This window comes from Haliotis cracherodii, unplaced genomic scaffold (genome assembly GCF_022045235.1).
Source record: "Haliotis cracherodii isolate W230 unplaced genomic scaffold, xgHalCrac1.p SCAF_11, whole genome shotgun sequence".
Taxonomy (NCBI): domain Eukaryota; kingdom Metazoa; phylum Mollusca; class Gastropoda; order Lepetellida; family Haliotidae; genus Haliotis; species Haliotis cracherodii.
The window spans coordinates 38,342,710-38,355,888 of NW_027266266.1; the positions used below are offsets into that span (position 1 = coordinate 38,342,710).

Sequence of the window (13,179 nt, forward strand, 5' to 3'; positions counted from 1 at the left end):
ACAGAGTACATTACACATAGAAGATATATAACGTCAATGCAAAGGAATAACAGTCGTGATCATCCGCCGAAATAGTTCCATTTAGCGAATTGATTAGGCAAATACTAGCAAACCTAACAATGGTTCATTGATGCCACTTTCTGAACACATCAACGTGTTACATGAACTGCTTCATAAGGGTTTGGCCCGAGGAAAACTTAGAAATCGCCTTTTTCAAGAGAGATCTTTTATAGATTTGAAGAGATAATGAAACAAGTAGAGACAGATTTGTTGGATAAACTTTTGGCATCCCAAGACATTAGCTTTTAGAGTTCGTGCGTCCTGCTTGGAAGGTGTATCGAATAAGGTAAAGCATCAAGCAAAGCCTTCAAGGATGCATTGTGCCCTTCGACATACACCATCCTCGGTCTCTCAACTTGTCGATATGAGTCAGTAATATAGCCAGTGCAACATTATATATTACCTCATTCACTCACTGGTCACATTTAGAAACTGACGGAACGACCCATCAAAACCTATTTTGAATTAATATCATTATATTGGTATTTGAAACCACGAGTAAAATTTTCTTTTTTCAAAGTTAAGAAAGAAGTATTATTCGGACCCAATTCCATAGCCACGTATCTTTTACTTCCAAAATATTACTTCTCTTGTTCTTGTTGTTTGGGAGTACATCGTTTAACATGTTCTTAACTTATCTTCACTGAACCGAAATAGAAGCAAATGTGCTGTCAATGGAAGAGTCCTGATATCAGGATGTCGCGTCTCGTAGTACTAGTGTAAGGCCTGGCGTTATCTTGTTTAAAGTCGATGTATTGGCGAGCACTGACGGCCCTAACCGCGTCAGGATTAATGATCTCATTGGTAATTGGTCCAACTCGCTTCTTCCACCAACGGCATCCTATGACGTTTTGCTTGGAACCCTCCATTGATCTCTCTCTACAAAACAAACATCAACCCCTCCCCTTGTCTACTTCTAAAGCCCAACTGAGCCATCTACACTGAAATTGTAGTATCTGCTGTTATCTCAGAAAAAGTTCTCAAATGTTGCCTTGTCTGTGCTGTATGTGGTGCCCTGATTATACACAATAAAAATCAAATTGATAAGTTCCCCAAGTTGATAGACCTGGAGTGGGTGAGTTGGGTTTAACGCCGCTTTTAACAGTATTCCAGTTATATTGCGGCATGTCAGCTTAATGTGGGAGGAAAGCCCGAAGTGATGCAGGTCTTAGACGTTTACCACTTCGCTGAAACCCACGAGCACGGGTATGGTGCTGACAAACCTAGAAACATAATCGAGGCGAACCGGGATTCGAACCCACAATCATAGGTTTCTGGCATGCCCAAGGGACGCAACTCTGCACAGCGAATCGCGGCGCCTTAGACGACTGGGCCACCCGTGCCCCTTGATAGACCTGGAAGTTGATAAAGCTACCTTTTCGTTATTTCGTCCAGTTACATTGACACATTTACTTCAGATGACACATCCATTAACTATTTTAGTGACATGAATATGAGTCCCATTATGCTGCTACACAAATCACAAAAGATTAATGGTAATATTAAAAAAATTGATGTTTGTTTCTAACAAGAATCCCTGCATTTGAATTCGTGGCTATCAGCAAATCGAATTCCTATCATACAAATAGACATCCTTTAAAGTGGCAGATTCATCCTTAATGCAAGCTTGGAGAAGTAGTTGAAAGTTGCCAACCGTAACAGTACCACAGGAGGACATACTGGAAACAAATATGTTCCACAAAGTAAATGTTCTGAAAAGTGAATGTTCAGCGAATTGCGGCGTTGGGTATCCTGAAAAATACAAATTGTTCTCGTCTCCTTCGTTTAGAGAAAACACTCGTATATCTTAAAGCAGTGACTAGACACTTATATTTTCTCGAATAACAAAATTCCCAGATCCCCGGCCCAGTATATTGGTATAAGCTACCAGTAACATAATGGGTCCTCCTGAGCTGCAAACAGGAAAGTCACAATAGATAACAGAAATGAGATTCCTGTGTTTAACAGGTTGAGACTGAAACCTAAAATATTAATGCGCTTGCTGCTGAGAACATACAAACTATACTGAGACTAGTAGATCTGCCTTTAGGACCAAGTTCACTACTGACACTAACACTTCAGCAGGGAATAGGATGCTCCTCGGTTGTGATTTCAAAAGAGAGAAATCACCAATGAACGGTTTGTATTTCCATGACTGATTTGACTTGTAGACAACTCGGAGGCTGGAACAGACGTTGTTGACGGCGCATGCATGATGTTACGTGTTTCGTCGCTCTTAGCGATCCTCCTCATTTTCACTGCTGCGCAAGGTTAGTTTCAATATTTTACTATCGTCCAAAGCCCTGTGTGTATACGTTAAATAGATTTTGATAATATGTGTACCAACTGTGATGAGAAAGGTTTTGTCAACATTTGGTGATTTTTACTGGTCTTGTTTGTTTTACCCCAGAAAACAATTGACCAAGGAAAGGTAACTTTGAATTGTTATCCCCCCTCAAGAAGTGGAGCAGGGAATATAGAAAAGGATTTCGTCCGTCCGTCCGTCCGACAGGTCCTCTTCTCAAGTGGACAAATTTTCTCAACAGCTATTTGAGTTAGAGAAATGAAATTTTATGCTTTCTTAATACTTTTCATGATCTTAAATCAGATATGATAAAACTATGCTTTGTGCAAGTCATGTTGTTTGCGTTAAAATTAACGAATAATTCAATATTCTCATTCCCAAGAACCACAAGTTTTCTAACCTAACGTTTGTGTTAATGAAAATGGCTATTCAGGTATGTTCAAGGCATTCAATTTTATCCTTTCTCACTGAAAAATGTGTTTTCATGTTATTAAGCAGTCCCATGTACAAAGGGCGTTCTATAAGTTTTGCAACTTCAATATAAGACCAAGTCGCAGAATATCTTTTGCACTTTTTTTTCAATATAATCTCCATTCACCTCAATACACTTATTCCATTTGTCTTTCAAGCTTTTAATACCACTTTTATAGAAATCCGCAGATTAGCCCTTTAACCAAGCCTCTGCGGCAGCCTTTATGTCCTCGCCATCCTGGAACCGTCTTCCACGTAGGGCAGATTTCATTTCGAATCCACATTCACATATGGCGGCCTGTGCAATTCTCGACTTGTGAACCGGAGCGTTGTCATGCACGACGTTTCTGGAGAATAGATTTTCGCAATTCTTTCATTATATTAGCATAATACTGTCCATCGATTGTAGTTTTTGGTAGCATTCAAGCAATCAGTAATATGCCTCTTGCATCCCAAAATATGGTGGCCATTACCTTGTCAGCCGATGGTTGAGTGCGAAACTTCCTCGGAGGCGGAGGTTTGGGGTGCTTCCATTGCATGGATTCCAATTTAGTTTCTGGATCCCAGTGGTGGATCCATGTTTCATCACCTGTCACTAGACGAGAAAGAAATCCGTCCTCATCTGCAGTATAGAGATCCAAGATGTCTCGACAACTTTCAGTTCCCTGATGGCGATCTTGAGCTCTGAGGTTTCTATGTACCCATCTTGCAGATACATTGAATATACCAAGATGCACACGAATAATGGTTCCAACAGTTCCAACAGATATTTGGAATTCCTTAGAAAGTTCAGATACTTTCACTCGTCGGTCAGACAAAATTCTTCTTTCTATAGCAGCAATGGTTTCCGGTTGGGTGGCATTTGAAGGAGGCCTGCTTGACTTTGGGTCATCGTCTATGAACTCCCCACCCCCTTGAAATTGTAGAGATCAACGGCAAACTGTGGAATAGTCACATCCTTACCCATCACTTTACACATGCGATCATGGATTTCTTTTGCTTAGCATACCTCCTTGGTAAGAAACTTTATTACAGCGCGTTGTTCATGTTTGAGAGAATCCATGATTGTGACCACCTTTAGGTGAATGAAGCCATCACATCTAACGTGTTGTGTCTGGAACTTGTTATGACACGTGTCAACATGATGTTATGACCAGTGTCACACCTGCCACAAGTTGACATTGTTTGTTTAAACACAAATGCCCAAATTGCAAAACTTATTGAACGCCCCTCTTAAATGGGCATGCTTTGAGATTTTGCCTATATGTTACCAACTGCCGCACTTCATCTTTAAACAACGAGATATCAAACATATCTCTCTTTGACACTACTCGCTACACCTGTTTTTAACACATGGCTATGGAAAGTGTTTTGTCAATTGTACTTAATCCAGCAATAACATACAATCACGATAACACATAGTCATTATTACTCAGTTATAAGAGTCGATTAATAGTTGCATCTATGTAAAACAGGACATTTATTAAAACCTGTAATGGCCGCCACCGGGGTCTAGTGGCAGAGCGTCCTCCCGGAGAGCGGAAGGTTCGATCCACGCCCGCGTCATATCAAAAGACGTTGCAGGGTGGCACTTGTTGTTACCCTGTCTGGCGCTCGGCATTAAGGGGCTAAAACAAGGACTTTAAATCGGCATCAAGTCCGGACAAGTACAACACACACACACACACGTGCATGCACGTCGCTGTATAAGTGCAATAATCTTGGATACGACGTTAAACCCCATTTCACCTCACCTCACCTAAAACCTGTAAAATTAATGACATGTACTTTTGAAAACAAAACGTCCTTTACTAATGAGGTTACTGAACATAAAAGAGCAGAGAGTTTATATATTGTGTTTTGGGGAATCCACATTTCTGTGAACATAAAATATTTTCTTAATTGCATTAATTATGTTTAATCTTGGCGTTGATTTGGCAGATTTCTTCCTCTGTTAACAACATATAATATATGGCATTATTTGATATTTCACTCTTTCGTTGATCAAACTGTTAATGTAGTGATGGACCGCCCCCATGGTTTAGTGGTAGAGCGTCCGCCCGGAGAGGGGTTCGATCCCTGACCGCGTCATACCAAAATACGTTAAAAGATGGTACTTGTTGTTACGCTGTCTGGGTATTATGGGGCTAAAACAAGGACTGGTCGGCTCGGAGTCAGCATTCCGTGTCTGAGTGGGGTATTCATGTTAAAATGCGGCATGGTATCTGTGTGCTAGCACTATAAATCGGCATCAGTCCGGACTAGTACAAGCAGCCACACACATACACACACACCTGCATGCACGTCGCTATATCAATGCAATAATCTTGGACACGACGTTAAACCTCACCTAATGTAGTGATGCTTACTGATAATGGTTATTTATTTGAGATATTGTCAGTTCCCATGTAGGGCAACCTGACAATGGATGATAGCTGGCTGGGATAGAATGTGTAAAATCCAAATCCTTTTCAGTCTGTAGGTACCAATGACACACTCTGTTGATATCGCACTCGTAACACTCTGAAACACGCATAACAAGGTCTCTGATCCAGTGTATGTTGTCAGTTTCGGTGTTTTTGAAGCAAGAATACAGTCTCAATTTTATTGCCTCTGTTCCCAGTTCCGCTGTGGATTTTCCATTATCTATGTTCCATTACATGATACATTTTTGCTGTGTTTCATCTTGCACCCATTGTACTGTTAGTTGTGTTGTGGCGAAAGTATCATTCTCCCACTTCAAAACGAATTTTATGAATTCACAGCTTCGTACAAACAATGAGTAACGTATATGTGTTGTTCTACTTCAGGACATCATATATGGTTTTCATACTGAATAACTCGATGTAATGTTTTTGAAATGCTTGCAACTTACATGAAAAGGTCTGAAGTCATATACTCAAACATGTAAACTGTGCATGTACTTTAGCAAATGATAGCTAAGGAGTTTGAACAGTATTCAGTTATATCAAGGGGTCTCAGCTTGAAGTGGGAGTCTTGCTCGAATTGATGCAGGTCGAACACCTTTACCATTTTGGGGAAATCACGATCACTGGTATGGTGCTGAAAAACTTAGACACATAATCAGGTTAAATCTGGTATGATAACCAACAATCTTAGGTTTCTGTGAGGCCAAGGGACACAACACTGCACGGCGTATCGCGACTCCAAAGCCAACTGGGCCACCCCTGCGTGAAATAATCAAACACAACAATGTCATTTTGTCACAGTCATCATGATTTGTCATGCAAGTAAATATTTTCAGCTAAAATTTGTAAAATCTTGTCCTTCGAGTTACAGTTGATTATGCGTTCTTATTGTGTGTTTTGCACATGTTAGAACCTGCTTCGCCGATTCGAACAGTTTGCACATCGGTTGCTCGTTTCATACCTCAATAAACCGAAACAATACACAGTCAATACTGATATAAACTGAAAAAGGCCTGATTTGAAGTTTGAAGAAGACAGTGGAATGATAAATTGGAACCTAAAATACTACATTTATGTCAGGTAATAATGATTTATGTGTGCATTCAACACTTTTAGGGATAATAACATTTCACACACACGATTTACCAAGATGCTTAAAGAGAATGTAGAGCATTTCAAACTGTTCAGCATTACAGTGTCATTGGACATGTGACGGAATTTAACATTCATGGCCTTGGTGGAGCTCTCCGCAAGTTTGGTGGTGGACGTGTGGAAGACATTTCTAAATTTGACGCATCAGTGACCAAAATGATGCAGTTCGCTGTTGTGACGGGTGTTTGTGGCGGGTGCCAGCAGTGAGGCTGGATACGCTCGCTTTTCGCGAACACGTGCCATCACTATTTGATAGGTATTCATAGACAAATATTCATTATATAGTTGGAGTCGTGCAGTGGACGCTGCTTTTGACAGAAGTTACCAATGATTATTGAAAGAGCTTTGTCGCTTTTCTTTACGTGAGACATATAACAATTGCATACATGAATGCATGAAAGCAATTGTATTTACTGTTAATCCTCAAATTAACAATATATATTCTGTACCGTGTTCTTCATTCAGTCTTGCTTGACAACGGTATAGGGATCTATACCGAAACGTCGCCTTTTCTTTCTGTAATTAAAGAAGTTGTGATTCATAAATTGTGTCGGTTTTTGTCATCCGTCAACTTCTAAGTTATGGCTATCAAAACAATTTATGGTTTTTTTAATGTTGAACTTTAGTAATATTTGTTACATATATAACTACCTGTGGCCACTTTTCTGAATGAAACCCTGTGTACTACCGCGTTGCAGGAGAGCGCCGTTTTAAAAAAAGCGTTGTTGCCGCCATGGTAGCATGAAGATAACTCTTGTTTATACATTTGAAACCACTCGCTAAAGCGCTAGTTTCCAAATTACAATAAGAGGTATTCATTCTACAGTGGGACTACATTAAATTTCAAAACACAGTAGGTTTATTTCCTAAATAATAACAACTCAGGATATTTACATTTTCAACAAGAGATGATGAGATGTGGATCAACCACTATTATACTGAGAGGAAACATGGAGTAGAAACAATGCGGGACTACCAACTAAGACGTCCACTTAGAAAGGTATGGCCACTTTCTTTTGGGACAGCATGGTCATAATTAATACACTGGGTACAGCCATGAATGGTGAATATCATGCAAAGCTATTGAAACGATTTCTCGATTTCTCTTCATGGTATCCATCAGGTCAATACTCCAGTTCACGCCACTCATGTGGCAATGGGAATGTCGATAAGAGATTCTATCCCATTTCTACCCGAGTTGACAAGTCGTTTGTTTTAGCTCTGGACAATTGAGAAACGGTAATTGTACAACTGACCAAACATTTGTCTGCAGATAATTTGCAGTCATCGAGTATATTTTTTTCTGTACATGTGTCCTTGCTTAAATTATTTTATGGATTTTCTTTTGGAAATGGAAGGTGAATTGAACTTCTTAGTGACAGTCATGACACAGGGCGGTTAGACCACAGTTAATATTGTAGTACATGTATGGAATCAAGTCACAAAAACGCAACTGCTACTGAAAAGCATGCATTCCATGCAAGCCCTATGTATTTCACTACCCAAGAATGGGTATAAAAACGTGTGCGTTAACGGGATTACATATGCATTTTTTAGCATCGTGCTGACAACAACCACTCAGAAAAACAACAAAATTAGGCAGTTATTCAACATTACGAAATGCCACGCCTGTCCGAAAATGAGCGTCTGCGAGCCATTGGTATGCTTGAAGCAGGATCGAGTCAACATGATGTCGCAAGACAATTTAATGTCCACAGAAACACCATTTGGTGTTTATGGCAACGTTGGCAACAGACGAATGCAGTCAGAGACAATCCGCGGAGTGACAGGCCACGCGTAACCAATAATCGACAAGACAACTGGATTCGAACAACACACCTACGAAATCCATTCCAGCCAGCAACAGTGACTGCAAGAAGCATCCCTGGCCCTCGACGAATATCTTCACAAACCGTACGTGTTCGCCTCAGATGTGCAGGGATTGTCGCCAGAAAACCCGCCAGACGTCCAATGTTGACAGTTGTACAGATAGCGTGTACGCTTGACGGCCATGCAGTGGGGACAAGGTCTATTCACTGACGAGCCTCGTTTTCACCTCAGCAACAGCGATGGACGGATTCGAGTGTACCGACATCGAGGTAGACGTTACGTCAATCATTGTCTCATGGAAGAAGATCGGTTCGGGGGCGGCAGCGTTATGATATGGTTACTACAGCAAGACAGAGGACTCGTTTGGTAGTGGTAGAGGGAAATCTCAATGGACAGCTCTACCGCGACGAGATCATCGGCCCTGTTGTTCTACCGTTTTTGCGTCGTCATGGCCCAGGCATTACCTTTACACGCCCTGCCTCAAATTGCTCGACTTGTTCAGGATTCTATTCAACAAAACAACGTGAATGTCATCCCCTGGCCGGCTCGCTCCCCTGATCTCTCACCAATCGAGCACATCTGGGATGAGATGGATCGGATTATACAGTTGAAATGCAATGTTATAATGGAATAATGTCTTGGAAGTGTCAAATGTGTATTTTTCATTCATGCCACAAACTGCCTTGCTTTGTCAGTCAAAGTTAATGAAACAATTGACCTATCGGGACCTGTCATTCAAACCTGATGATTGACTCTTCAGAGAGTCCAACATGATTCGTGAAAAGATAGTGACAGCGTTACACCACGATCGGTCGATACCGACAATGACGATGATCTCATGGGTCGCAAAACGCTTGAATGCATGTCTTCCCCATCCATCGAATAGGTGTAGCGAGCCATGCATTGCAACCTGTGTTGTCGGCTGCAGCGGCTACCCTGTTTCAAGTGATATTGTTACACTTTCTGAATAATACATTGAGCGTCATTATCATTGAAAATAGACATAATGAGCATTATGGGCGGATTAAAAACCTCAATTTGCATGCAACTACCATCAAAGATGACAAGTTGCAGTCTACTGTGACAGGCTCAAGACTGAATTATATATGAAAACAGAGCCTCTCTTAAATAGAATTGATCAGCTGGATAACAGAAAACTTTAACAAGCCTGCAGTCGGCGAAACAACCTTCTCTCTAATGGCCTGAAATACAACAATGCCGACAACTCTGAAATGCTGGTTTGAAAATTCATTACCAATGAAAGTATTGGAATTTTTACACTTTGTAATAAACGTGGAAATAGATTAATATGCTATCGCTGGTTCCATGTTGTGATTTAAGTAGAAGCTTTATTATTAATATCACATTGAAACAACGGTTAGTGTCACTGATTTACCCACCTGAAGTAGAAATAAAGAAGACTAGTGAGACCGCCTCGTTAGATCTAAAATATAAAAAATAATATTGACAACAAATTCGCCACAAAACTGTATGACAAGAGGGATAACTTCAACTTTCAACACGTCAACTCACCCCCTATGTTGAACAATATTCTGACAGATCCTACATTTCACAACATTTGAGGTACAATCGAGCCTCTTTCTCGAAGTTGTTTAATCATGATTACAAGTTTGAAGGCATTAAGAAAGCTTTTAAAAAGTGTTATGGTAGTCATGTTGAGGACATTCCAAATTTGAAACCTTCTGTTATCAACACGATGTCCGATGCTATTCCCAAATTTGACTTGTACCATATGTTCCGGGATTTTCTTTCAGGTGGGGACTAGACTTCACTTTTCTCGAACAGCGAAAACCTGGTGTCATCACTATCTGATAGTGATTCATAATCGCATGCTAATGATGTAGTCTGATGGAGTCTGATTTTAGAAGACTTCTTATAAGTGCTGAAAGGGTTTCTACTCTTTTATTTAAATATGGGAGCTCATTGTGTATTTAATAACCTGCGCCCAAACGTGATGTCCCTGCTTTGACGTAGGGGACTTGTGCGAAAGTACTCAAGAGAATGCAATCCTATTTAGCATTACCTTTCAGACCAGCTTCGTTCCTTGAGCATTTCCCTTTCTGGGACTTAATGTTTTTTAACATCCGATGTGTACGTGAGAGTGACACGGGTGGGTCGACATTGTTATCAGACAGATCCACGTGAGCTCGAACTTTAAAATGATTTATGAAGCCGGAACAGGTTGAATGAACGTTTCTAACTGTATATGCCCATGTTACATCATGCGTTGATAAACGTATTCAATACGACAGACTGTATTTGAACAACAGGAGGCTTCATCCTCCGCAACAAGGATGCTTCATGAAATGCCCATGACTAAAAACAAAAGGTCGTTATTGCAAATAGCCAATATGGTATCCATTTCCAACATTGTTGACAGTAAACAGTCTCTTCATTGTCTGACAACAGAAATATATTCACCTATAATTGCCAAATACATTGTACTTGTCAGACATTTGTTTATATGCACATTACGAATTGTTTCAGTAATGTTTTGAAGCAAATGTAATAATGTGTATGTAGTACCAAATAGTGACTGTTGATGCTGTGTTAATAAACATATCACAGATGATTTTTTTTTTAATTGTAAATGAATACTGCATTTTATACATGCACCATGATAAAAGATATTCATGGCTGTGTGAGCTGTTTTGCAAAACAGCCATGAAAGGTGAAAAATCGTGATATAATGACTGTAAAACATAATCACAATTGCAGGTGTTCCCATGGAGGTGTACACAAATGGAGCCAATAAAGTGATCAAAGACTTGGTAACTTTAGGGGTTGACGCTGAAGAATGTACAAGTATAGTGTATGAAGTGAAGGCATGTAAGGACCATGGACTCAGCCTCCTGGACTCCGCCGGTGCAGAGCTGGTTGAGTTTTTGATTGGTGGCTGGAACAATGGTAGATCTAGAGTAACAATCAGGCCAACAAGTGGGTATAGGGCAGTTGGTACGGGTTCCATCCTTCGCTGTGACGAATACAGGTAAGTATTTGCATTAATGTATTATATCTATTTTGTACTTTTTATGAATATATTAAATGTCGAACAACTGGAAATGTGTTCACAAGCAGGAGACCCTTTATTGACATCTTCAGAATCACCCAGGAAACATTTAACTAGCTTTGTCTCTACGATAATAAAGACACTAATTGCATTTCCGATCTGATGACTTTGTTTGTCTGAGAAAATCGAAAGTCACTTTTTTCTACTTAACTGAGTGAGTGAGTTGGGTTTAACGCCGCTTTTAACAGTATTCCAGTTATATCGCGGCGTGTCAGCTTAATGTGGGAGGAAAGCCCGAAGTGATGCAGGTCTCAGACGTTTACCGCTTCGGTGAAACCCACGAGCACGGGCATGGTGCTGACAAACCTAGAAACATAATCAAGGCGAACCGGGATTCGAACCCACAATCATAGGTTTCTGGCGTGTCCAGGGGACGCAACTCTGCACAGCGAATCGCGGCGCCTTAGACGACTGGGCCACCCGTGCCCCTTACTTAACTGAGAACTGCAACGACAGTTGACCTTCAACGACAGCCAATCACATGCAAGGATAATTTTGGTGGCAGATTCTTGTGTTCCCTTGTGTTCCTCTGTATAGGTTAGCACCCCTGTTATAAAACTGCTTTGATTGTTTGTAAATTTAGTTATAATTTCGATCATGTTCGAAAAGATGATCACTTTTACCTTAAAAAATGTGAAGGGCCATAAAAACAATTGAACTTACTTACACAGTATTAAGCTTCAATGTCATCCAGTCATATGTCAGAAAACAATTCAAGGTATAATACCAACAAGATTATCAGAAGTTATAAGCGCGCTGGCGACAAAATGTTAACAACAACCTGATACAACTCCCATTACTATAAAACTCTATTGTTTTTTTTATTTTCACAAACAAATACATGTAAAATCCACGAACACCCAGTTTCAAATTCTGTTTCAGAGAGGAGACAGAATGCATGGCGAATGATTTCTGAATTATAGTCATCATTATTATCTTCCCTCATTGCAGATGGTTCTGGGCATTTTGGGGCAATGGAAGTATTTGGTATGGAAAAGGTAAAACGATTGGAAGTGACAAAGTCTTTGATGTAACCGACCCGACAGGTGTCTCTGTCAAAAGATTTGGCTTGAAGGGCTTCAATGGAAGTCCTCATCGCATCCGTCTAGGTAAGGTGTTAATTGTTTTACACATGGCGTTCCATCAGTTGTATTTTCCGAGACAGCAGTTTCTGCATTTTTGTTTTTTATTGCTGATTCAGGAGAAACATGCACAAGAGGATTTCTCAGAGTCTCTGGCAAGTGGAGCGACGGTCTCATGAAGGACACATTCACAGACTACTTAACCTGCGCAAGGTGGTGTTTTCTACACCCAAACTGTGGGATGTTCAGCTACAGGGAAATTCAGGGAAGATGTGCATTGTTCGACAGGACAACCTCGTCTTTCATGCTTACTTCCGAGTCTGACTGGAAATCATGGAAAATGCTGTATTGCAATGCTTAAATTCAAATCTGCTAACTGTTGTTTCAAACATATTGTCATTTACTGAAAAAAATCATTTCACAAAGACAGTTATCGTCTTTTGGTTTGATATACAAAAAAACAGGTACATTTTATGTACATATTTAACGTTATGATATGGCAACACATTGCTGTTTTAAAATATTAATCTGTTCCCGAAAATGCTCGAAAAATAATTCGTATTTAGGTTTTTCCCTAAAATATATTTTCACTGGACAGGCTGTCTGTTATGAATAATAATGTGTTGTAGGTAAATACAATTGTTTGAATTTGTTCTGACTTTCAGCATTGAATTTTTTCAAAAACATTCTAGGACCAGGCCCCTTCATACACCTCTACCAGAATACTAAATAATCGATCCCTAAGCCTTTGATGCTACA

General features: G+C 40.1%; 1 protein-coding gene across 1 annotated transcript; it reads left to right on the forward strand.

The window, feature by feature from the left end:
- Positions 1-2,272: 2,272 nt before the first annotated feature.
- On the forward strand, positions 2,273-12,781 carry LOC139455753 (uncharacterized). Its single transcript, XM_071237297.1, has 4 exons — positions 2,273-2,330; positions 10,987-11,257; positions 12,290-12,447; positions 12,540-12,781. Exons 1-4 carry the CDS (start codon positions 2,273-2,275, stop codon positions 12,779-12,781), a joined length of 729 nt encoding a protein of 242 aa, XP_071093398.1.
- Positions 12,782-13,179: the final 398 nt, after the last annotated feature.

Excerpts from the sequence above, each read along its gene's own strand:
- LOC139455753 (XM_071237297.1), top strand. The coding sequence starts at position 2,273 with ATGATGTTACGTGTTTCGTCGCTCTTAGCGATCCTCCTCATTTTCACT. Across the intron at positions 2,331-10,986 it reads CATTTTCACTGCTGCGCAAG|GTGTTCCCATGGAGGTGTAC; the intron begins GTTAGTTTCAAT and ends TCACAATTGCAG. Across the intron at positions 11,258-12,289 it reads CTTCGCTGTGACGAATACAG|ATGGTTCTGGGCATTTTGGG; the intron begins GTAAGTATTTGC and ends CCCTCATTGCAG.